Source organism: Eupeodes corollae, chromosome 3, assembly GCF_945859685.1.
Source record: "Eupeodes corollae chromosome 3, idEupCoro1.1, whole genome shotgun sequence".
NCBI classification, from domain to species: Eukaryota; Metazoa; Arthropoda; class Insecta; order Diptera; family Syrphidae; genus Eupeodes; species Eupeodes corollae.
Genome location: NC_079149.1, coordinates 45,667,133 through 45,692,793, shown reverse-complemented (window position 1 = coordinate 45,692,793; position 25,661 = coordinate 45,667,133). Strand labels below are relative to the sequence as shown.

The following is a 25,661-nucleotide window of genomic DNA, read 5'->3' as shown; positions in this document are numbered from 1 at the left end:
TGTGTTTATCGCTGTGGTTTATCAGAAAAACGAAAATATTTTGGTTTTACAATTGTATTTCCGTACATTACACACCACAAAAATACAAAAATATGATTTGTAGACTTTGTCTAAAAGATATTCTCGAAGTAATAAATATATTCGATGAAATTGGAATCGAACTCAATGTCGTCGGTATATTAAAGAAATACTTTTGGTTTGAGGTGGATACTTTAATTATTTCCAAATTTCACTAGAAAAACAATACATTTTTTAAATTATAGCCAAAAATTGATGATCCTATATCAACAGCAATATGCAACGATTGCTGGTTGAGAGTGGTGAACTTCCATGAATACTATTTATCAGTAGAAGAAGCTCATCGTCTTTTAGCCGAAAGATTTTTCGTCAAAGCTTCTTCGCCTTTATTGGTAAATGATGTTATAGATGATGAAAACATTGAAAAGGACGGTGAGAACTCCTCGGATTTGAAAGATGGTGATGTGAATAAGCATTTACAATGGGATGTGCAAGAAGTCAATTTCAGTTATCCGCTTATAGAAGATGGTAAACTCTTTCTATTAAAAAAACACAAATGAATTTATTCTCGAAGTTTATCTATTTTTCGATTTAGAAGAAAAACCCGAAGGAAGTGAGTTTTCGCCAAGTGATGATATTTTCATTGAAGAACTTGAAGATACTAAAGAAGATGTAAAAGGTAGTGTAAAACAAACCAACATAAATTATTTCCCTTATCTTCTTATGCTCCATTAAGATGTTGACATCAAACCACAAACGGAAGAACTTATTTCTACCAACCAACGTTGCTTGTCTCTTCGGACGAGAACCATAAGCAATGTTAAACTCTCACCTGATACATCATCTGCCCAAAATAAAACCCGAAGAAAGCAGGAAAAAAAATCACCCACTGAAAGATCTCTAGAAAAAGAATCAAAATATAATATACGTGCCAAAGAATATGACGAATTAATAGCCAAACACATGAAACTCGCTTGCGAGATATGTCATGTTGAGCTGATCGACTTCACTTCGTTGCGTCAGCATTTCTGGAACTCACACGGTCAGAAGGGTTATATTGTTTGCTGTAACAAAAAGCTCTTCAAACGTGTTTTACTTGTCGACCACATTAATAAGCATTTAGATCCTGAATACTTCAAGTTCGTTAAAATGAATCATCATTTATTTAATTCTCGTTTTTCGAATGATTTTTTCTCTTATAGATGTCAAAGCTGCAATAAGGTCTTTGCTGATAAACAGTGCTTGAAAAATCACATGCTCATAATCCATCAGGCCGACGAAGAAAAACCGTTTCAGTGTGAGTCCTGTTCAAAGCGATTCATCAAGCAGTACCTGCTAGAGCAGCATCAAGTCATTCATGTGCCATTAGAGGAGCGAAAGTTTCCCTGCGATTTCTGTCCGAAAGTGTAAGACACTCTAATGGTTTATCTGACACTTAACTAATTTCGTTTTTTTATAGATTTCCAAGTGAAAACACTTTAAATACTCATCGTAAAAATACTCACCTGCAGGAAAACGGGCGAATGTGTCATATTTGCGCCAAAGTCATTCGTGGAAGAGCAATGTTTGAAAAGCATCAACTCGAACACAATGGTGTTAAACAACCCGAAATCCAATGTGAAAAATGTGGATCATGGTTGAAGAACAAACACAGCCTACAAAAGCATTTGCGTCGTCACAACGAAGAAGGCAAAATGTACACGTGTAATATTTGTGGCAAAGTTGCGCCCAATCAAAGTGCTCTACGAAGTCATATCCGTTACGTGCACGCATCAGAACGAACTTATGCGTGTAGTGTATGTGATAAGTCATTTAAAAAACCACTCAATTTAAAAGTAATTACAATCTTTTATACATAATAAAACTTTCACAAATATGAAATTACTTTTTTTTCAGGAACACATGACAACGCACACGGGAGAAGTTCTATATTCCTGCCCACATTGTCCGAAAACTTTCAATTCAAATGCAAATATGCATTCTCATCGAAAGAAAATTCATCCTCGAGAATGGGAAGCAAATAGGAAACATCGTAAGGGCAAAGTCGCTGGTATTTCGTCAACAGTCCAAAAAACCCAAACCACAGACGACGAAGTTATGCCAGAAGATGAAAACACAGAAAGTTGAATAATTTGAAAAGTGACTTCCTCTTTATGTGGTTTCTAATTTTAAGATTCTTATTTAAGAAGACTCATTAAAATAAAAAAAATAATGAAAAGTGAAACCTTTTAAGCTATTGCATAGATTCTATCGCGGGCCTTGAGCGCGGGGACGGAATCCAGAAATTCCGTAACGCAAAAAAAAACCTAACGCTACCCACTCCGACCACCCACTTGGATTCCATGCATCGTCTAACGTCGATTCAGTTCGGCAGTCTTCGACACGGTGTTTGTGTGCGTGCAATTAGACGTATTGCTAGAGGCACGAATCGAGACGAGCTGCTCCGAAATCGGACGAACTGGATAAAATAAATAAACAACTATTTTTGTCAAGATAAAAAGAAACAAAAAAATACAAATGGCTACTGGTGGGTGGTGAGAGAGTTTGATAGATGTTCCCATATTGAATATAGGGTCATTTGTATAAGGTGCATCAAAAGGCTAGAGGGAAAAAATTGAGTAAAAATATAAGCAAAAATCTATGGGAGAAGGATTTTATTGGAAGGCTTTGAACTTTTTCACAAAAAAAATAAGAAATATGAACATTTTACTTACGAAGAATTTGTATGTGTGTTTAGTGAGTAGGAGAACACCCCAGGGTGGTGTCCTTTCGCCTCTTCTATGGCTTCTGGTCATGGATACAATTCTCGTTAAATTAGAGAGATGTGGAGTGAAGGCGGTAGCCTATGCGGATGATTTGGTGCTATTGGTGTCAGGAAAGTACACCTCTGTGATTAGTGAAATCACGGAGTCAGCTTTGAAGAAAGTAAGCAGCTGGGCCATGAGTTTTGGACTAGGAGTTAACCAAAGTAAAACTGAACTGAGTCCCTAAATGTAGCTAAATCCTTTAGGCTTCCTGACTTTGCTAGCGTTTTTCAGGCTGAACTGCTAGCAATAAGGGAGGCATCTAAGATACTTAAACAAAGCCCAAACCAAAACAGAAACAGGCTATCCTTACAGACAGTCAGGCAGCTGCCAAAACCATCTTAATTGGTCCAGCAATGTCGCGATGAGCTTGCGAGCCTGAATATTAACCTCGGTGTCACCCTGATCTGGGTTCAGGGCCATAGTGGTATCGTGGGAAACGAACGGGCTGATGAGCTAGCGGAAATGGTTAACATTCCTCTTGGTGCTATGAAGGGTAAAATCTTTTCTATCTACCAAACTGAATCAAACCAAAGGTTTAGCAATTTACCGAACTGCATTATATCTAGGAAGATATGGCCCACCTATAATAAAACCCGTATAAACGATCTTCCATGCAGGCCAAGACAAGACATAGCCAAGATTGTTGCGGTTTGTACCGGACATTGGCCTATAGGAGTTCATGCAGAGAAGTTGGGTATCTCTTACAACACCTTTTGCCGTAGTTGTAGTGACCAAAGAGAAAGTGAAACGATAATCCATTTCCTCTGCAAATGTCCTGCTTTGGCAAACACTAGAATGAAATACTTTGGAAAAACATTCTTTCACCAACTTGATGAGCTATCTGAGACAAAGATTAGAGACCTAATCTTTTTTCTCAATGCGACAAAATGGCTCTAACATAATCGCTATGAAGCTTCTCTACAAATCTATCCCTTTCAATCACAGGTCAAACGAGTTTTTGGTATCAAAACGGCGCACTACAGCGCTAATTGGATCTCAGGCTAGGTTGCCTTGAGATCGCCATTTCTACCTACCTATCTACCTTAGTGCTTAATTTTAGGTCTTCTTTTCAGACACAAGTTAAAAATCTTAGTCTGAAAATTCATGAAACAATTATTTTTGTAATTCTAATGATTTTGTTCACTGAACTGATTTTTAGAACACTCGTTTATTATAAAGTAGTGTTAAAAAAATGGTATTCAATAATTTTTGTTTGGAAATTAAAAGTTGAAACTATTTTTCTAAACATTTCATCTTTGTCAACAATTATAATTATTGAAATATCTACAACACACAATAATCTTCCAACACCATTATTGGCTAGACAACCAGAGGACAGTTCTGCCCTTTTTAAACAAGTGACCTTTACTATCGTTATTTTTATTTAATCATCGTCGATGAGCTCAGGTTGATTTGATCAGCTTAAGATCTCAGAGTCGAATTCTTAAATATATAATAGAGTTATTTTAAAAACATGTAAAGTCTGTTTTTAATCTATTGCATAGCTTCTTTCGCGGGCCTGCGGAGACCGTATCCAGAAAGTGTTTTGAATATGAATAAACAAAGTGCATTTATTATTGAAGAAAGTATGGAATGTAGAAACATCAATTTTTCGCCCGGACACGAATTTAGCACATTCAACAGTTTCTTGAAAAAAATTTACTTACCGATATCAATTCTAAGTTTTTCTTAGTATTTGGTAGGGAACCCTTTATTTTGCTATACAGAAGCAATTCTTCTTGGCAAACTTTCAACCAAAGCCTCACATCGTGACATTGGAATTGCATACCAAGCATTTTGAATCTCGTGCCACAATTGTGTTAAATTGGTTGTTTTTTTTGCTCAATGTGATGTTCGACATCATTCCACAAATTCTCGATCGGGTTAAGATGGGGTGATTCTGCTGGCCACTTCAAAACCTCGATTTTATTCACCTCTAAGGCACACTTCACTAACTTTGAAGTGTGTTTAGGGTCGTTGTCGTGCATGAAGCGCCTTAATAACGGTAAATTGTCTTCTGCGTAGGGTATCACATGATCCATCAGGATATCTCTGTACACGTTCTGGTCCATTTTGGTGTCAATTTTTACGATGGGGCCAACGCCGCCGCCGTGCCATGAAAAAGCAGCCCAGACCATAACTTTGCCTCCACCGTCTTTCACCGTCTTAATGGCGTTCCTTGGATCATATTCCCTGTTGTTCGGACGCCATACATATTTTTTCCCATCCGATCCGAACCGGCAGAATTTGGATTCATCGCCCCAGAACACGTTTTTCCAAAAACTAATTGATTTGTCTAGGTGAGCTTTGGCAAACTGTAACCTAGATTTCAGATTTTTTTTATACCAGCGGTTTTCTCTGAGCAACGAACCCAGGTAGATTGTTTACATTTAATCGGCGTCTTTAGGTTCTTGAGGAAACATTTACTCCACAGGGATCCTTGGTCAATAGCCTTCATTTGTAGTTGTCTTTCTGACCCAGGGAATTTTGTTTAACGTTTTCAATCACTCGAAACTGTTTGAAATGACCAGCTTCCTGGAGCATTCTAACAACTTAGAAATGTCTGTTACCGTCCGTCCTTTTGACTTCATTTTCAAGATCAGACTTCTTTTTTCCTTTGAGCACCATTTTCCTTTTGCCATGACTAATTAATTTATTTATTAATTATTGTAGTTGGATAATATTTTACATTACATCTTCAATATAAATACTCAATACTAATTTAAAAATAATTTAACTGATAAACAATTATTCTTAAGGGAAAACCTACAAGAAAAAAACCCTTATAATGATACTTAAAAAGTAAAAATTGCAAATAAACCCAAAGGCGATATATGTAAATAAAATATCTAATTTAAGAGATCAAGAATAACTCGTAGTTCATTATCAGAATAAGAACATCTTCTAAAAAAATTGTCTTGAAAATTATAAATTACTAGCTTGAGTTGTTTAACATTAGCCTTATCATGAAACCTGACTGTAGAATAATGCCTTGGCTAATTTAGCATTAATTTTAATATTTTGTTTTGCACTCTTTGAAGCTTTTTAAAGTAGGTTTCATCGCAGTCAAACCACAATGGAGCACCATAAGTAAGTATAGGCTGGAAAATAGTTTTGAATATCAAAATTTTATCATGCACGCCAAGACCTGATTTGCGGTTTATGAACGTTTATAAAATTTGTATTAAAAGATTAGTTTTGTTAATCGTGTTGGCGATATGTTTGTCAAAAGTAAGTTTCTTGTCAAGTGTTACCCCTAAGTATTTGCAGACCAAGTAACATCGACGGAGTTTAGCTGTAACGAAGTTTGTGAAAAAAATCTGATCTTCTTCGCCGAGAAAACCACATAGCTTGCGATTTTTGAGCTTTGACCTTGAGTTTCCACTTATGAAAATAGTTTTGTAGGGTATTAAGTATGAGCATTGTAGACTACTGAGAGCACATTGAGGCAATAGGCTCGACGAAAAAAGTGTTGTGTCGTCAGCAAACATAGCAAATTTAGTGTTTGCGTCAAAAGGTGGCAGGTTGGACACAAAAACATTGAAAAGTATGGGTCCCAACACTGATCCCTGTGGAGCTCCACTAACTATATCGTAACGAATAAAGTCTACACTACCTTCGTATACAGCAAATTTTCACAAAAATTAAAAATACACTCTTTGATTTCAAAACGGGCTAAATTAATATCCAACTAAAAACAACTCAAATCACAAACAATCTTCATTTTTCGCAAAACGATATTTTACTTTTCAATCATTTGCACATTTTTATTACCATATAAGGTAGCCATAGTAACAACATAAAAATGAACCGTTACTTGCAAGTAATAAAGAATTGAAAGAAGAAAAATACTTGCACTCTTTTCTTTAAATTCGTGTCCACCGCTGTATATACACTCGTCAGAAAGATTTGAAATAAATGCAGAAAAAATAATAAAAATGCAATAGCTTTACCGCGGCAGTCCCCGAGTGCCACACGTCTTTTTTTCAATTTTTCATGATTTCGAAGACACACAATTTCCCAATACAGATAAAACAATACAAAATTAGATGTTATTATGTTTAATTTTCCATTAAGCTTGTAAAATATATAAAAAACACAATACACAATTAATTATCTATAAAACTTAAATAAATAAAACATAAATTTAAGACGGAATGTGAGAAAAAATTAAAACTTTAAAAATTAGAAAATACTAACCACGTTCACAGATTATTTCAACAGCATTTGGTTCCATTAGAATCGATTCCAAACACCGATGGACAGCTGAGCCCAAAATTTCATCCAACAGAAAGTTCACAAGACTAAAATAAAAGAGTGAAAGTTTATCACAACAAATTTAGCAACAAAAAATGTGTCGGCTTACTTTTCATCGGTAACAAAACGCCAGAGATTCATTTGCAAATAATGAGTGTCAACTTGAATTTGCTGCAATCCAAATTTGCTAAATGTTCGCAATCGAACGCATTCCAGCAAAGTCTAAGAAGGAAACCAAGGATACTTTTTTTTATGGGAAACAACTTCAAAAGAAATCACCTTTAATCCTATTTTAATGATTCCAGTTATTATGGAAACCTTGGAGAACTCAACAGATGTAAAGATATCAATTCGTTCCGAAAACAGACGATGAATATTAGAGACATAACTCGATTCCAATTGCGATGGAGTGTAATTGGACCAATTGGATCGATATTGTTGCTTGGATTGCGTTACGTTGCTGAAGTGAGTTTTTCGACTTGAATCACTGCTAGCTGCAGTCCTAGAACCAGGTTCGTATAAATTTGCAACAACATTTTCAATACTCGACAATTCTTCGACAACTCGTTTCATCACAGCACGAACTGAACGAGGTTCAAGGCAATTGAGCCAATCTCTAGTTTCGACACTTTTTCGCAACATCTTAAGAGACAAACATTTTCATCATTTTGTTTCCATCAATTTAAAAAAAAATTACCTGTGATATATTTGTGCCTTGAAGACGAACATAGGCATCGAGAAGAGTCTGAGCAGTCTCCCTCATCTCACTACAAATTTCAGTTTCATGTGTTAAAGTTGCACTGTTTTCGGAGTCGATTTCATAAAGATCGTCACCCAGGGAAATCTAACAAAGACCTCACACTTTGATATAAGGATATCATTTTAATCAGAGAATTATTTCTTACCAAAACATGAACTCCGTTTTGTTCCATTTCTAGACAAGTTTTTGACAAGACAAGTAAAAGATTTGGAGGACTAGAAGTAGATGTATCAGCAAAAGATGACATGACCCTCGCAACATGTCTCAAGAAACCTTTTTCCAAAAGCAATTCTTACAAATTCAAATTCTAAAAAATCTCTACATTATCAATTTTACCAATTAATAAGTTTTCGCGAATTCCTTCGACACACAATGTTCCCTTGTATTCGGTTTTGATGTTAAAAGACCACTCGGTTTGAAGGAAAACCAATAGATCCTGCAGAACTCCTTTGACCTTCTCAACCGTGGACACGTAAAGATTCGTGATTAAATCATTCAAATTTGTTGTTCCACTTTCACTTTTTGCTGATACCAGTGACAATCTTACGGAACTAAGGCTGTCAGAGAAGTGATCCTTTAAATTCTTCGTATGAACATCGCACAATTGGTGTGCCCCACCAATTATAATCTCCAGGGCGTTGCGTTGAATTTCGATTCCCCGACACATGTTGCGCATTGCCATCAAACGTCTATGAAGACGATCTAAGCCCCTTAGCATTATGTGTGTATCGCCGAATCCAATTTCAGACTCAACACGATCCTGAATCAAACTCAGGTATTTATCTATGTTACGGTTGAGGAAATCGTTAAGTTCACGCATGGAGTTCTCTTGAAAGTCGTCTCTGAAAAAAATGTTTAAATAAAAGAGTTGGAGAAGAAGAAAAACACTGTTACCTTTCTGATTCATATGGTTTGGCAAGAAACATATCAAAATATGAAGTGACTACCAACGTTAAATCGCTAAGGAAACCCTCAATGCCCATGTCTACAAATTCGATCATATCCCGTTCATTTTGATCCTACAAAAATATACATAAATGATCTTTTTCTAAAAATGAATGGAATTTCAATAGAAACCTGAAGCATAACAATTTGTTCGTGTAATCTTTTCGAGGCGCATTGCAACATATCACTAGCTAGATCAGCAGGCTTTTCATCCAACTGCAACATCAACTCTCCAATTTCAGTCAGGGACTGTGCCGTGTTCCCTGCCAATTGGAAGTCGCTACGCAGTTTCTCTTTCAAGTCTTCAATAATACTCTCACAATCCTTTTGAATGCCATCAAACGATGGCTGATTACCATATTGCTGGAATACTTTTTTGGCATGAATATAGTCTTGGACAGCTTGATTGTAGTTTTCCTCGTCAATCAGAGCCTTTAGTTTGCCCGGCAGTGATGAGAGAAATTGCAAACGTTTGAGAAGCGAGTGTTTTTCAGAGAGTTTACACAGCTGTGATCTGGTGCCTTGGAGGGTACCTGTTATTTTGTCACTGAACGTGGTGATAGTTTGCATTTTGGTCTTTAACAAATTCATATCGGTTTCCATTTGTTTGAAGTCGTTCTTCATTTTTCTTATTGTATCCGTAGCCGATATGAATTTGTTGTAATTTTCATAGACTAAGGTTTGCATGTCGCTATGAAGAGTCTGGGTGTCTTTGACGACAACAGCTTCCGTGTCCATAATTTGTTTTAGGGTACATTCCTGGAAGAGAAATAGAAATTGCTTAGTTGGGAAGTTTTTGTTTATTTTTGCTAAAATACATACTTTGAGAAGTTTTTCCAAATAACGATCAGACTCGAAGTTTGTACTGTCCATATCGTATGGAGATCCTGATTTTTCGGTCATCTTAAATGTTTAAAATTGTTATTTTTCTTCAGGAAATAGTTTTATTTATGAAGAAAAAATATTATTTTGGAAACTAAAAAACAGCTGTCAAGCCAAATGTCATATTAAATCAAGTGTCAGGTTTTGGGTACGTTTCAGGTGACAGAAAAATATGAATAATAAAAGTAAGGTTCCCACTTTCTTTTTAATATCCTTTGTTTATCAAGACTAATAACACCCGTCAGTAAAATAAGTTTTCATGTTTTTCCATTAGACATGTTTATTTTCTAATGTAAACGGTTTAAAGTTCTAGATTATTTCCTATTTTTCTCAACTTGATACTTTGGAATGGTGTTATTTTTATAGCTGATAATTCCAACTTGTTACTTTTGTATTGATGTAAAAAAGTGAGAAAAAAAACAAAAAGCAGGCGCCATACATTGAAATGTGGTTTTACAAAATATTGTTATAAGAAGTTGTAAAAAAAAGCACCTGCAAGACCAAATTTATGACATTGATTCAGAGACGTTGCTTTTTAATTGGTGTATTGTATTCTGATTAATATATAATATTTATTGGTTTGGAAGTTTTTAATTTGTGTATTGTATTCTGAGCAATATGAAATATTTATTGGTTTAGAAGTAATGGTGGCCGACGTTGATTGAAAAGCTCAACCACTTTAGAGCGAATTCTTTTATAACTTACAAAAAATAAGTTTTATTGGTTTAAAGCTATCTTCTTCGTAAAGACAATAACGGTTTTTTCAATTCATTAAGCTTTTTGGTTTTAATTTGCGCAATTTTGTACATTTTTCAACAAAAAAAAATGATTTGAATTTTGTAAATTCCAATTTTTGTTTTTATTAAAGAATACATTATAGAGATTTTCATAACAGAGAGTTTCCGCGTTTCAGAAAAATATACAGTAACAAGAAATAGTCCCAAAAGTCAAAAAAATAGTTATGTTTTATTTAACCAATAAATCTGTTTTGTCTTTAAATTTTAAATAAGTTTGTTCCTTTTTGTAAATCGTCACTTTTAAGTCAGGAATTACGTTTCTGAATTTATCGAGCTTTTCATTTGACGTTCCGCATCAAATTCATTGCATTCATTTTTTGTTTTGAGATTCAATTTTACTATGTCATTTGTAGAAAAATGAGAATGGTCCCATAAAACGTAAATTTAAGATTTAAAAGTTAAAAAGCAACATTTCATCGAAAGAAGTTCTGTACCTTTTTCAAAAACTAACCAAATTTACGTGATCGACAGAATATAAATTTCAAGTGAGCTCATGGCCTTAGATCTATATCTGAGTAACGCCACCTAGATATAAGAATTTAATTTGCCAACCCCATCCAACTTCACTTGCCTACGTCGACTACGAAAAAGAGGAGAAAGTCGGTGATATGCCAAACTTTTTTCCATCGTCGACGACATCATTTAACACTTGGAAGTCGGTACGTACGTAGATTTTCTTTTGGGGTGCGATTTTCCATATTTGAATTAAGAAAAAAGAAAGAAGAAAATTCACTTTTTCCTTCATAATAAATGTCCATTTGTAATTAAAGTAATTATTGTCATAATTCTAAGTGATTAAAGCATTACAATCAATCATAATACCATTTTAACTCGGCCACAATAATGTTGGCAATTTTTTAAATCCTCTTCGCGAAATCAAAAATACAGAATTTTTCAGATTTCATTTTTGGAAATTTAAAAGCAATACAAAAAAAACTTAACTTTAAAAGAAATTTACAAAGTGATTGCTGTGTGTGGTGTGCTTGTTGTGTGTGAAAGGAGCGTGTTTAACCGGAAAGAAATTTTTGAAATCTTTGTCTTTCCAAAATTTTATATTAATTCGGGTTTTATAGAAAAAGATACAAAAAATTAAGAACACAAACCTTAGCACAGTTTTTTTTCTCTCTAACAAAAATAAAATTCTTTTCCAGAAGAAGACACGCCAAGCTCAAACTGGATTATACGGTAGCAGATAAATAGGCCGGATTTTTTGGATTTACAGTACAGTAAGTTTTTAAAGTTTATTAAATTAGAAAAAAGAAAATATTGTACAACGTGCTCGTTCACATAACCAACAAAAATAGCCATTTCGTCGACGTCGTTATTCGTAGGTTTGTCTATCATCCATCTCTCCGTTGCTGTTCCATCAGCCTCAGCCTACTTCTCTGTTTCCCCCTTTCAACTCTGCTTACACCTTCTCTGCCGCCTTCAATTTTATTTTATATACTCTTCACTTCATCTACGTATCGTAGTTCGTAGAGTGGCTCGTAGAGAACGTAGAGTAATAAGGGATAGGGGAGCTTGGAGTACAATAAAATAAAAAATAAAGTTCGAAAATGTCAAAAATGTGTTCTAGCTTATGTGCTATATATGTTTTAATGAAGGTATGGGCTATAAGTATCTCTTTTCCACTTGTGGAACACGAATAGAGAATGTTCCACCTTTCATCCTCTTTCTTTCGAACGACACGTCCGCAAGTTTCCCTCCCAAACCCCACATTTGTTTCTGTGCCTTTTGCCTCTGCCTTTGTACAACTGGCACTATACTTTTGGTTGAAGCGCTCGGCTCGCTGCTGTGACTTTTGGTGATGGTGGCGATGGCGATGGTGCTGGCGTAGGGGCTATTGGCCGCATTTTCTTCCATTATTATTATATCTTCTTTTTTTTTTTTTGTTATTGTATTATTTTATTTTGTAAGAAAGTATTCTTGTTTCTGTTCTGCTCCGGGAGAGTGGAAATGGAATGTTGCACCCGCAGCTTGGCGCGACTATTGAGTACATGTGATTCACAAATCGGTTATCAAACAGTTTTCTAAATTAGGTCATTAAGTGGACGGCCAAGTTCCATCCAGTCGAGTAAATGGGATAGAGATGGATGAAAGGGGATACGAAGTACGACAACACGATACACGTATGCACAGCACATCACCGCAGGCACACTAATCAGAACAAGTGAGCAGAGCACGTAAATATTTACCGGCTGTTACTGTGATGTGACGACTCTGGCTGTGTCTTCCGTTCCGTTGTCAGTGGCTATTGGAAGTGCTCTGCTCAGTTCTGGTCGCTACTCGCTGGTGCTTGTTGTGGCTGATGATTAAATTGTGTTGTTATTTTTATTTGTGAATTTTGAATTTTAATTTGCGACTTCTTTTGGCTCTGTTAAGATGATGAAGATGACGGGCTTCGCAGTTTTAATAAACCTGATTTGATTTTAGGTTATAAATCAATTTTTTTCTTCTCTCTATTGATTCAATGGCCATAAAATGAAATCCATGGAGATATTCTTGATTGTCTGCATTTATTTTTGTTTAACTTGCTCTTGCTTATTTTATTATTTTTATATTTCACTGGTTGAATACAATAGAATACCTTCCGGAGGTTGAAGTTTGTGGAAGTTCTATAACACTGCACAATTGTGTTTTTTTTGTAGCTAGGTCACCAAATTGCTTAACTTTCACGTTTTTTATGCGATTCCAAACTGACTATCCAAATAATTTTTAAGAAACCTTGAGTTTTTTTCTGCATCAGTTGACTCTTTCATAGAAGATAAGGTACCTCAGTACAATAAGACGATATCGTAGACTGTAGACGTGCCCATTGTAGAGCATTGTACCTATTTAATATTTGTGTGCCTATCAAATTTATCAGTGCTTTGTTACGAGCTATACGAGCATTAACTTTAGGCTGTTTTTTTTAGAGCATTTCATCCAACTATGCATTTGGTTATCAAAAATCAGTTTGAGCATTTTGATAAAGTTTTGTTATGTAATACTTTGCTTTAAATAAGCGTGCACATAAGAGACTAAGTCTATCTTAGTCAATGATTTATTGATTTCTTTTTTATCACTAAAAATTTTCAGAATCTGGCTTCAGACAGAGATTTGTTGCCAAGTTGTCGCAAGGGCAAATGTTTTCGGAGATTTTCATACATTTTTAACAAAGATAGAGGAGTAATTGAAATCAATATTTGCGGCAGTAGATCGAATTTAAAGTAGATTAGGTTTCGGGGCGCATTGCAGCAATTGGGCATTATGATTACATTTCAAAAGTGGCAAGGATGGGAGACTGTGTATGGTTAGGTCTGGACTGAATCATCCCGAACTCTGAATTAATTGCAAGAAAAACAGAGTTATTGGGTTTAACTTAAATTACACCTAGTTTTGATTTTAATTTTTATTTTTTTTTAAACGTTGTTGGCGCCTTCAGATTAAATTTTGTCTAAAAAAAAATTCTCGCACGACAAACCTGTCCATCGCAAGATATTGTATATTTTGAATTTTATTCAGACTCCACAGAGAATAATTGCTTACAACATCAACTCCTGGCTATGAACCTTAATTTGACGGCAAATTGTTAAACTTGCTGCCCCTCGCATTGTATATTCGCTTAGTTTTTGAAATTAACGAAAAGGATTTTGGTAAAGATTTAAGGCCCAACTATAATAGACCTAACCGAGCTTAAGTAAGCTTAAGGGAACGAAAAAAAAGGCAGCCTTATATGTCACTAACAATAATAAATGTTCTGCTCGAGCTTAAGCAAATGTCAAATTTGAAACGCATTTTCTTAAGTTACTTGAATCCATTATGGTTACTTTTTGTTTTTACGATAACTTCTGATAACACTTCGTTCGGTTTTGAAATTAGCTTACTTTTGGTTGAGTCTTTTATATTGGGCCTTTACTCTCTTTTATTTGGCGAAATGCTTCGAGTGAGTTCCTCATTCTAAGCTACCAAGACATGACAAACTCACCTCTTTGTTACCTTTGGTATTGGCTTAGTCTATCTACATACATATATATTGATTTTTTGAGTAATGTAAAATCAATACCCTATGCATATAGGATATACTCTTACAAGGAGGCCATACCAACATATGTTCCTTGAATTAACCAGGGGCTTCAACATATCCCGTGGTACCACATGTTCAGTGGTATGTTAATTTAGTCGTTGATAAAGTGACATCTAGGGAAGATAACCCTAGAAGTGGTCGCCCGACATCTTGTGGGATGCAATCCGCCGAGCTTTATCTACAATTTATATCATTCCTAAAAATGATTTTTAATACCACTTCAGATTTTTCTTTAAATTTATATTAAATATCGATGAGAATAGTCATTCGATTTGTATATTTACTGAGTAAGTTAACCCCTGCTCCAGGGGGAGGACGACAGTCTTGTATTTACTATCTTTCGTAAGATTTTATCATAGGAAGGAAGTAAATCTCAGTACAGTTCTAAGCTCTGCCTTTTTTAATAATTATGAATTTATCAGTATCATTCATAATCGAGCTGCACTGATTTCTCTAATTTGCCACCACGTGGAGGTGCAAGTAAGCGCTTCTTCCTTCCAGATTAAAGACAAGCATATAGCATCCCTACATATAAACGGAATCAGTTTGACTCCAATTCAAACTCCACAGTAGAATAAGACGGATTATGTGGGCCTTGAAGGTTAGAGTTTGTTCTATGCGCAAAGATAAGGTTTATATGTTTTTATGATCTAGCTGATGTGAGTTGATTAATGGTTTCGAATGTTCCATGCCTTACTAAAATGTCATCAATGGCTTTTTTAACTTTAAAGTCAACAAATGAGGTTAAGAGTTCATCAATACATAAAATAAATTAATTGGTATTGAGTTGATAACTTGATTTAAGTATAATATAAGTAACCATTTGAAAGAACGCACGTGGCAAACGCATCAATTTAAAAGTGTTTGTGATTACTTTCATTTTTTACTGAAACTAAAAAAACATAAAAGTAAAGTAAATTGCTCATGGAAAATAATAAAGGGTGTTCTTAAAGAGCATATCTTGAAAAAAGAAATAAAACACGTACAACTTAGCGTTATGAACAAACATTAGTTTTATTATGAAGATAAAAGTTTGACGTTATGTTTTAAAAACGATTTCGGGCAAGTCGCTGGTTTAAAATAATTAAAGCCGAGTGGCTGAATTTTCGACCACTTTTTGTCGTATTTCTATATAAGAAGTCAATCGTTTTAGAATTATCTGGGTGGACAAGCGATTTGATATAACCCTGCTGAAAAATATTCGGGTGGTTTTAAATCGCACGGTCTTGGAGGCCACGTCACAGAACCACAAATGCTCCGCACAAAAGTTTCCTTCAATAAATCGATGCATTCGCGTGGATTCCAGCGCAGATATGGTAACAAATTTAATTACTTGTGGAATGAGAAATTTTATCCCGAAATTCAAACCCAAAGAAAACTCATGGTTTGATTCGAGCTGTAAAAAAGGTATTAGGTTCAGAGATGTAAGTTTACGTTGTTATAAAACCAACCCGACTGACAAAGCCGGAATAAGTTCAAAGAAGCTAGAAAGACCTGTAATGGTCATATTCGACGAACCAAATTTTTCATGATCAGAAATTAAGGCAAAAAATACTACAATGTCCCAAAGGTAGTAAAAATGTCTGGTCATTTGTAAAAAAACGTACGAAACACCACGTCATCCTCGGTTCCAACGCTCTTCCACAATGACACTCCCTAAATAAAGCCAATTCGCTTGCAGCACAGTTTGTTATTTCGACCCTATCGGATAGTGTCATGGATCCTCCTGTTCTTGAGAGCGTAAATGATTCTATGGGACGAATCTTCTTTCGCTCTCGTGTAGTTGCAAGAGTACTGAAAGATCTTAACATACACAAATCCGCTGGCCCAGATAGTATCCCCGCTATTGTTCTGAAGATGTGTTTTTCAACGCTGGCAAAATCACTGCATAAGCTTTTCCATCTGTCCTATTCTACAGGTATCTTTTCGACCGGATAGAAAATAGCATTTGTACAGCCTGTCCCTAAAAGAGGCGAATCCTACTCCCCTGTAACTATCGTCCAATAGCACTCACGTCCCTTCTTTAAAAGGTCATGGAAACACCGATTTATCAGCTTAAGAAATATCTCGAAGAACCCAAGCTCCTTAATGACCTGCAGTATTTCTTTCGTTGCAATAGATCCACTGGTGATCTCATGGTTTATCTCACAGAACAGTGGAACAAATCTTAACATCGTTTTGGAGAAATTAAGATTATTGCACTTGATATTTCAAAAGCATTTGATAGGGTTTGGCACCAAGCTCTCTTATCGAAAATGCGTGCTTTTGGTATTGATGAATCTCTTCTTCGTTGGATTCGAAATTACCTTTCTAACCGTTCAATACAAGTTGTATTGGATGGTTTGAAGTATGAAATTCATAAAATAAATGCTGGTGTCCCCCAGGGCTCCGTTTCGTCTCCGACTCTATTCCTTATATTCATAAATGATCTTATGCCAATTCTAATCCATTAAACTGTTTCGCCGACAACAGTACTCGGTATGTGTATCACAGATATTGCCAAAAATGTTGCCAGCAGCTTAGGATTTCTCCGACGGTGCAAGAAATTTGTCCCTTCTGATCTGGCTGTAATTCACAAAGCCTTCATCCGTCCAAAGCTTAAATATAATTCGCATATCTGGGCAGGTGCCCCTAAAACAAGTTATAATCTCTTGGATAGAATACAAAAAAGGGCTTTAAAAATGATACATTTACATCGCTAGAACACCGCAATATTTCATGCCTTTCGTTGTTTTATCGATATTTTTACAAACAATGTTTTGTCAAACTAGTCAGTCCAGTTGCATACCACCCCTTAAACGATTCAGGCGTAATATTCGCACTTCCAGAAATGCTCATCAGTTTGCCCTTGAGCTCAATTTCGGGCGTATTGTCAAGTATAGAGATTCTTTCCTAAATCGCACATCGAGAATGTGGAATGCTTTAGCCAACTCTGTTTTTCTCTCCCATTTTGATTTTCAGAACTTTAAGACCAATGTGCACCGGTATCTCCTTTTAAATCCTTCCATATTTTCCTAATGCTCGTGTTTAAATATAAACATATAAAGGGTACTAATACAAAAAAAAATAGTTTGCACGATTTGCATTTTCAGAAATAAGTCTATTCAATATAAAATATCAAATTTTGTTTAAATTAGAAAAAACTTCACTTTCCTTTTTACGTAAATTTGATCTTGATCAATAAAATAGACTAAAATTCATATGAAGAATTAGTTTTTTAACAGCTTACCGAACCAATTTGACTCGGTGATTGGACTCAGAGTAGAGTATTTGAAAATATTTGGATTTAAAATCCAATTGAGTTAGACTGCTTTCAAGAAAATAAATCCAAGAAGTTTAAATATTTCGGAGCCTTATATGGCTGACTTTACAAGCGTTTTTTTTTGTAAATTTTTATAATCATCACACAATCTGTGTATAGCTAAAAAATATCTTTAAAAAAGTCGTATATTTGATTTTAAAAAAATAAAAAATGCTTTAGATTTTTAGTGATTTATTTCACATATAGATAAGATAACAATATTATTGCATTAATAAAATATAGGTACTTATCAGTCCACAAAAAAAGCATATCTTTTCTCAAAACCAAAAACTGATAACAAAGGTCATTTTTAAATACATTGTTATCTGCAGGACAAATAAATACACATACAAGAAAATCGTTTGATTTTTTGTTAAATGGAAAAAATGTGTACAATAAGAAATTTATTTGATTAATTAAAAAAAACTCAAATTATTGAACACTAAAATGTTTTTTATTTTGACACGAAGAACTTATGCATATAAAAAACACACAATTTGTGTTTTTTTGCAACGTTTTTATTCTGACAATAAAAGTTTTAAATTAATATTTGCTCAAGTGTTTTAAACTTGTGTCACTTCAAAACAAAATAATTTTTTTGTCCTGTGTACAATTTAAATTCATGCAACTTTTGTTGAAAAAGAGAAACAATATTTAGGGCTTATTTTTAAAAACAAATGTGTTGCCATAGAATTCCAGAGGAGGCGGGGGGAGTGGTTTTTGCCAACCAAACATTTTTTCGGATATTCAAATGTTTCAAAATGTATCCAAAAATGAAAACATTTTAACAATTGCTAATTTCTTCATATGATCTGCATGTCTTTTTTAAGAATACAAAACAAACACACGAAATAAATAATAAAATGTTTTTTTTTATTGAATAACAAATTGTGCCCCTCTCTCTGGGCAAATTCCCACGTTCGACTTTCACAATGTATTCACACAAAAGATTCATGACAAATTATTATGTAAGAGTTTGGTTTTAATTTGATAAAATGCTGATAATAAACCCAAGAGCAGTCAGTTGATTTTTGAAGAACGTGATACATAAATTTCCAAAGACTTCCATCTTCAAGATGAGATAAAAAAATAAATCTTATCGAATTTTGTTTTTAATCTCTTATTAAAAAAAATAAATAAAATATATATATGTATGTCAGCAAACGACATAAATTTATGTGATTAATGTGATTTCTTGACTACCGGCTAAACAAAAACAAATCTGTAGCCATCTGCCTTTCTGACCTAAATAAAACAAAATTAGATGCTGCACTGGTTGCACAGTTTGTTAAAGAACATATACAAAGCCCAGTGTATTTCTTTTTTTTTTTAGTTGAAGGCTAAAACCTCATTGTTAAACTAGAAACTGGTATTTCCTTGTCAATTTGGTAACCTGTTTTAAAGTTGATTTGTGTGATTATATAGATAAGTTTAAAATAAGACCATTTACATTTAGTTTATGCCTCAACATTGGCCATTCCATAATTCTTCACTTTTTAGGATCACCTAAAAAGCACTCAGACTCTTATGGAGATTTTACAGCAGTTCAATATTTGCTTTTGCTTGCTGTGAGGTCACAAGGATATTCAAGGAACAATATTTGCTTTTGTAAAGAGAACCAATGTAAGATGGAATAACATAAACACCTGCAATCCTTTATCGTCTTTGTACATAGACCACTCTAGCTCAAAAACATAGGGTTTACCTATTAGAATTCTGTTATAGATTTCAAAATGATCTCAGGCATACAATCTTCAGACTTTTTTAAGCTTCGTAAGTTCTAGAATTTGTTTGATTGAGCTTAAAAATAAAAAAATATCAAGAATCATTGGGTTTCAAAAAGGGCCAACAATGGCCTAAGTGAGTCGTACTCCATCCATGACAACAACTTCAACCTAATCTAACCTAACCAAGGTCACTTCCACACCTCATCTCATAAAGTTCCCTGTTTGTTTATGTCATGGCTAAGTTAACGACTATAGTATCAATTGATTTACTCAATTTGGAAGTAGTTAGGGACCTCTTGAATTTAACATGTGAGCAAGGACCGGACTTATGTCGAGAACATTAGTAGGGTTTGAAAAGTAAGACTAAGTAACACAAATAAAGGAATCTGATGGTCGATGGGTTGGCACCTGTGCAACATTTTGTTATTCCAGCCTGTGATAGCACAATCAATTTGTTAGGGACCTTTTTAAAACCATTTTCTTTCGATTACTCATTTTTTTTCTATTTTTTTTTTTTAGTGGTACTGTAACGACTTGGAACGAAAAAGGACTCTTCTTTTTTATAAGTAATGCAAGCAGCAGCGATGGATGAATCTAACGGTATATAAAACAAAAACATATTTCTTTTTAAATAAACTAATTTAATTTTTTTTTTAAAATAATATTATAGTAGTAGTGAACGAAACTGTTCAAACCCAGGAAACAACTCCAGCATTTAGCTATGATGATCTTTTCCCGGCTTTACCCCAAAACACTTCAGCCCCGGTAGCAAGTCAAGCAACCCCAGCAAGTATGCGTGTTGGCAGCTCTGTTGTGGCTCAAGTATGTTAAAAAAAAATTCCAAATGTTAATTTATTGTTGCTCTAATAATTTGTATTTCAATTATTTTAAAAAAGGTATTGCACGTGCCGGGAGAAGAGCGTAAATCCACCGAATCTGAAAAATTCGGCGAAGGAGAATCAAAGCGTATATGTCAAAATATAACCAAGGAAACCGGAGCCAATATTGAGATATCGAGCGGTAAAAATCAGTCGCTTACCTTTTTAATTAAGGGCAAGCCAAGTGAAGTACTCGATGCACGACGAAAAATTCTCATTCATTTCCAAACTCAAGCGAGCAAGACAATTGCTATCCCCAAGGAACACCATGGTCTTATCTTAGGTAAGAAGGGTGATCGTTTGCGTGAGCTTGAGCGTTTGACAGCCACCAAAATTAATGTGCCCAATATTGGTGAGGAAAGTGATACCATCACTATTTCGGGAACAAAGGAAGGTATTGAGAAGGCGGAACATGAAATTTGTACCATGTCTCAGGAATACTTCAAGAGGACATTTGAGCGAATTTCCATTCCGAAAATCTATCATCCTTTCATTGTGGGACCAAGCAATGAAAATCTCATTAAATTGTGCGAGGAAACTGGTGCCAAAATCAATGTGCCTCCACAGAACGTGCAAAAGGATGAGATTGTCATAGCCGGTGAGAAGGAGTGCGTAATGGCAGCCAAGGCTAAAGTTGAACAAATCTACAAGGAGATGGAAAAGAAGTGTTCTACTGTTAGTGTTGAGGTGGCCAAGGCACAGCACCGCTACGTTATCGGTCCAAAGGGATCGACCATTCAAGAGATCTTCCTATTAACTGGTGTGTCTGTTGAAATGCCACCATCCGATTCGCCCGTCGAAACGATCACGCTGCGTGGTCCCCAAAACGCCTTGGGTAATGCCTTAACCGTTGTCTATGAAAAAGCCAATTCGGTGAAATCCTTTGAAATGGATGCGCCGAACTGGATTCACAGATACGTGATTGGTAAGAAGGGCGCTAACATGAAGGAGCTCGAAATAGATTGCCCCAATGTCAATGTTAACTACTTGGACAACAAGATCAAGCTCGAAGGCGATCCAGAACGCGTCGAAAGGGCCGTTGCTTACCTTGATAATATTATTAAAAACTATTTGGAAAACTATACCTATGTTGTAATGACCGTGAACCCAAGCTACTACAAGCACATTATTGGCAAAGCTGGCGCCAATGTGAACCGCCTTAAGGACGAACTGAATGTAAACATAAGTATTGAAGAACGCGAGGGCACAAACAACATTCGTATTGAGGGCCCCAAAGACGGAGTTGCCCAAGCCCACCTCGAGCTGCAAGAAAAAATCGACAAGTTGGAAAACGAGAAGTCCAAGGACGTTATCATCGATCGTCGTCTGCACCGTTCGATTATTGGCTCCAAGGGTGAAAAAATTCGTGAGATTAAGGACCGTTACCGCCAGGTGACTATTATGATTCCTTCACCAAACGAGAACACCGACATTGTGAAGCTTCGTGGACCAAAAGACGAAGTCGACAAGTGTTATAAGGACCTTATGAAGTTGGTCAAGGAGATTCAAGAGTCTTCGCATATCATCGAGGTGCCAATCTTTAAGCAATTCCACAAGTTTATCATCGGCAAGGGAGGAGCCAACATCAAGAAGATCCGTGATGAAACTCAAACCAAGATCGATCTTCCCGACGAGGGTGATACCAACGAAGTCATCTTGATCACTGGCAAGAAGGAGAATGTAATCGAAGCAAGAGACCGCATTCAGAAAATCCAAAATGAATTGTCGGACATTGTTACCGAGGACGTTCAGATTTCTCCAAAATTCTATAACTCACTCATCGGAGCTGGTGGCAAGTTGATATCTTCCATCATGGAGGAATGCGGTGGTGTTTCGATTAAGTTCCCAACCAGCGAGTCGAAGAGCGATAAGGTTACTATTCGCGGGCCAAAGGATGATGTAGAGAAAGCCAAGAGTCAACTTTTGGAATTGGCCAGCGAGCGCCAGTTGGCTTCATTCACTGCTGAAGTACGTGCCAAACAACAACACCATAAATTCCTTATCGGCAAGAATGGAGCTTCAATTCGAAAGATCCGAGACTCGACCGGTGCCCGAATCATTTTCCCCAACAACGATGACGAAGACAAGGAAGTAATAACCATCATTGGAAAGGAGGAGAGTGTACAGGCAGCCAAGGAGCAGCTAGAAGCAATAATCAAGGATATTGATCAGGTGTTTGAGGGTGAGATTGCCGTCGACCCCAAATACCATAAACATTTTGTTGCCAAGCGTGGAGAAATTCTTCATCGCATTTCTGAGGAGTGTGGTGGTGTAATGATATCCTTCCCACGACCAGGAGTAGATAGCGACCGCGTAACGCTTAAAGGTGCCAAGGACTGTATTGAAGCAGCCAAACAACGAATTCAGGAGATCGTAGCCGACTTAGAGGCACAGGTAACTATTGAAGTTGTCATTCCACAGAGATTACATCGTACCATTATGGGCGCCCGAGGTGTTAAGGTGCAGAATGTGACATCCGAGTATGATGTGCAAATTAAGTTCCCTGATCGCGAAGCTACCGACCCAGTCGAAGGCATGTTCAATGGCGGTGACGAGGTGGTTCGTCATTGTGACATCATCAGAATCACAGGTCGTGTTGAGAAGTGTGATGCCGCAAAGCAGGCATTGATCAACCTTATTCCTATTACGGAGGAGATAAGCGTACCCTTCGACCTCCACCGTTTGATAATCGGTCAAAAGGGAAGCAATGTTCGTGAATTTATGAGTCGCTACGACGTACACATCGAACTGGCTCCCCCAGAGTCTCAATTAGATCAAATCAAGATCACAGGTACTCCTAATCATGTTGCCGAGGCGAAGGAAGCATTGCTTGCTAAGGTCGAAGAACTCGAGGGCGATCGCAAGGATCGTGAGTTGCGTTCTTTCGAGCTCAAGATCGAAGTCGATCCTATCTACCACCCGAAGATCATTGGGCGCAAAGGTGCCGTCATTAACAAGCTTCGCGCAGACCATGATGTTAATATTTCGCTGCCAAAACGCGTCGACGACAACCAGCACGTCATTTCAATTGTCGGTTATGAAGCCAATGCCGAAGCCGCTCGCGATGCCATTTTAAAGATGGTCCATGATCTGGACGATTTGTACAAGGAGGTTGTTGAAATTGACCAACGAGTGCACTCACATATTATCGGACACCGTGGACGGAATATTCGCGCCATCATCGAAGACTACAAGGTTGATGTTAGATTCCCAACAGCCACCGACGCCAACAAGGACGCAGTCACAATCATTGGCAAAGAAGAGGATGTCGAGAACGCCAAGGAGCACATCCTCTCCGTCGCTGAGGAATACATCAGCAATTTTGTTGACACACTCCCACCACCGTCCAACACCGGTACGAATGCCATATTTGGCAACAATACCGCCACCGAGAATGGCTTCATCCTCAAGGATGCGCCGTGGGAACGTGGAAACAAAGGAGCCCCAAATACTCAATCACAGGAAGATTTTCCTGACTTTGGTGCACCAGCTCCTGTATCTTCAGCTTGGGGACCCAAGGGCTAAAAACTTCTTCTTGTTCTTCACCCTTCCCTACTCAAACCTACCCTCACCTTCTCTTTTTCTCTCTCCTCCCTCTTCTCACCAATTTCCTCAAAAACTCAACACACTAATATACACCACAACATAAATTAACAACAAAGCCCGTTAAAAATATCGAAATTCGTTCTTTCCAAGAGTTCAAGAGTTTACTAGGTACTAGAAAAAAAGAAGCGCCGGTCGGTTTTGCACCTCTCAATCATGATTTTTGTCCGTCTTGAATCCAATCCAGATACTCTGCCAACAGTTTGTCACGAAATTATTAAATGTTTTATATTTGTTTAATTTTTTTTTAGTTTCCAATATTTTCAATTTTTGTGCAATTTTTTACGTTACCTATGAAAAAAATATGTTTTCTTTCAACAAAAACAAAATTATAAAATCCCAAATCTATATTTTCTTCTTAGTTTGTCAATCTTAATGTTAAGTTAATAAAAACAAAAATATATACTTCTTCATTAAGCTAAAAAATTTAATTTTATCTAAACGAAATTTATATACGAAAATACAAGTTTAGTAATGTAATTAAAAAAAAATGATATACAATTTATTATATATAATATATACAAAAATATATATATATATTAAAAGAAATAAAACTTTTTCTATTAATAAAACAAACAAAAAAGTTTAAAAGTTAAAACTAAATACAATAATATTTTACAATTTTATTTTTCATGCTCCTGCGAGGTTACATCAAAAATCGATTGGTTTTCCTTCTTCAACTGTTTTTTTGTTTAATTTTTTTTATTTTTTTGAAGAGAAGAAAAATGAAAGAAAGTAATTGATAAAAATAAAAAAATTCGTTATAATATAAAATATCTATTTTCCTATTCCGAATGTGAGAGTATGAAAAACAACATAATACAAATAAATGAAAACAAAAACTACAATAAATTAAAAGAAAAAACAAAACAAAACAAAAAAAATGAAATTAATACTACAAAAATTATATAATAATAAAGAAATCTTTGTTTGAAACAAAATAAAACTATTATATAAATATATATATCAATAATTAAATAATTATTATCATTTTGATTGTGACTGCAAAAAGACATTTGTTATGAGGACAATTCAACAGATTTTTTATATCAATAAAATAAAATCAAAAAGTAATGAAAAATCTATTTTCATGGTTATGGTTATTGTGGTTCGTAAGTTAAAGAGATCAGCAATAGTTCAGCGATTATTTCATCAAAAAGACCGGAATATTAGAATTTGGACAGACAATTTTTAACATTCTGAAAGTGGTGAGTTAGTTTTGTTCTTTTATACCCCTATTACGAGTACTTATTTATTTACATCTATAAGTATGATAACTCTCTCAGATTAAGTATATCTGTATTTCTTAAAAACTACTATAATGAAAAATAGCTGTATACAATGTTTTCCATAATAATGGATTTGAAAATATTTCTTTTGCATATTGATTAAAATGTATGCAAGCATTAGTGATTGGCTCATTTTGACCATAGTTAGTTGCATGTCGAGAAATATACAAAAAACCATTACTTCTAGTTCTTAAGGTTCTAAAAGGCGGATATATACCATACAAAGCTAGAAGAGGAGGACAGTCTATATGATCCGTTATGACATCCCTTGCGAATCCTATCGAAAAGTAAGATCTTCTACAAGATAAAGGCTATATGCCATTTAATAAGC

General features: G+C 35.6%; 3 protein-coding genes across 7 annotated transcripts; 2 read left to right on the top strand and 1 right to left on the bottom strand.

Annotated features, from left to right (window-relative positions):
* Window positions 1-2,235, top strand: LOC129949946 (transcription factor grauzone). 2 transcript variants are annotated; one of them, XM_056061695.1, is made up of 7 exons: window positions 1-203; window positions 264-546; window positions 617-697; window positions 755-1,157; window positions 1,221-1,424; window positions 1,478-1,853; window positions 1,915-2,235. In XM_056061695.1, exons 1-7 carry the CDS (start codon window positions 93-95, stop codon window positions 2,143-2,145), a joined length of 1,689 nt encoding a protein of 562 aa, XP_055917670.1. In that variant the 5' UTR covers window positions 1-92; the 3' UTR covers window positions 2,146-2,235. The 2 variants fall into 2 exon arrangements, with proteins under 2 accessions (XP_055917670.1, XP_055917669.1); XM_056061694.1 differs by having other exon boundaries at window positions 614-697.
* Window positions 2,236-6,870: 4,635 nt separating this feature from the next.
* Window positions 6,871-9,768, bottom strand: LOC129952086 (vacuolar protein sorting-associated protein 51 homolog). Its single transcript, XM_056064513.1, has 10 exons — window positions 9,610-9,768; window positions 8,920-9,546; window positions 8,737-8,861; window positions 8,179-8,684; window positions 7,988-8,115; window positions 7,780-7,926; window positions 7,362-7,724; window positions 7,192-7,304; window positions 7,026-7,129; window positions 6,871-6,902 (listed from the first exon to the last, which is right to left on the bottom strand). The coding sequence occupies exons 1-10, from the start codon at window positions 9,688-9,690 to the stop codon at window positions 6,898-6,900; spliced, it is 2,199 nt and encodes a 732-aa protein (XP_055920488.1). The 5' UTR covers window positions 9,691-9,768; the 3' UTR covers window positions 6,871-6,897.
* A 1,304-nt stretch (window positions 9,769-11,072) lies between these two features.
* LOC129948808 (vigilin) lies at window positions 11,073-25,126 on the top strand. 4 transcript variants are annotated; one of them, XM_056059858.1, is made up of 5 exons: window positions 11,073-11,125; window positions 11,618-11,692; window positions 20,080-20,160; window positions 20,231-20,382; window positions 20,457-25,126. In XM_056059858.1, the coding sequence occupies exons 3-5, from the start codon at window positions 20,130-20,132 to the stop codon at window positions 23,961-23,963; spliced, it is 3,690 nt and encodes a 1,229-aa protein (XP_055915833.1). In that variant the 5' UTR covers window positions 11,073-11,125; window positions 11,618-11,692; window positions 20,080-20,129; the 3' UTR covers window positions 23,964-25,126. The 4 variants fall into 4 exon arrangements, with proteins under 4 accessions (XP_055915833.1, XP_055915834.1, XP_055915835.1 ...); XM_056059859.1 differs by having other exon boundaries at window positions 11,104-11,125; window positions 11,621-11,692; XM_056059860.1 differs by lacking the exon at window positions 11,073-11,125 and adding an exon at window positions 11,151-11,235 and having other exon boundaries at window positions 20,234-20,382.
* Window positions 25,127-25,661: the final 535 nt, after the last annotated feature.

Excerpts from the sequence above, each read along its gene's own strand:
- LOC129949946 (XM_056061694.1), top strand. The coding sequence starts at position 93 with ATGATTTGTAGACTTTGTCTAAAAGATATTCTCGAAGTAATAAATATA. Across the intron at positions 547-613 it reads TTATCCGCTTATAGAAGATG|AAGAAAAACCCGAAGGAAGT; the intron begins GTAAACTCTTTC and ends TTTTCGATTTAG. Across the intron at positions 1,425-1,477 it reads TGCGATTTCTGTCCGAAAGT|ATTTCCAAGTGAAAACACTT; the intron begins GTAAGACACTCT and ends GTTTTTTTATAG.
- LOC129952086 (XM_056064513.1), bottom strand. The coding sequence starts at position 9,690 with ATGACCGAAAAATCAGGATCTCCATACGATATGGACAGTACAAACTTC. Across the intron at positions 8,685-8,736 it reads AAACCATATGAATCAGAAAG|AGACGACTTTCAAGAGAACT; the intron begins GTAACAGTGTTT and ends CATTTTTTTCAG. Across the intron at positions 7,305-7,361 it reads TCATTAAAATAGGATTAAAG|ACTTTGCTGGAATGCGTTCG; the intron begins GTGATTTCTTTT and ends TTTCCTTCTTAG.
- LOC129948808 (XM_056059858.1), top strand. The coding sequence starts at position 20,130 with ATGCAAGCAGCAGCGATGGATGAATCTAACG. Across the intron at positions 20,161-20,230 it reads AGCGATGGATGAATCTAACG|TAGTAGTGAACGAAACTGTT; the intron begins GTATATAAAACA and ends ATAATATTATAG. Across the intron at positions 20,383-20,456 it reads GCAGCTCTGTTGTGGCTCAA|GTATTGCACGTGCCGGGAGA; the intron begins GTATGTTAAAAA and ends ATTTTAAAAAAG.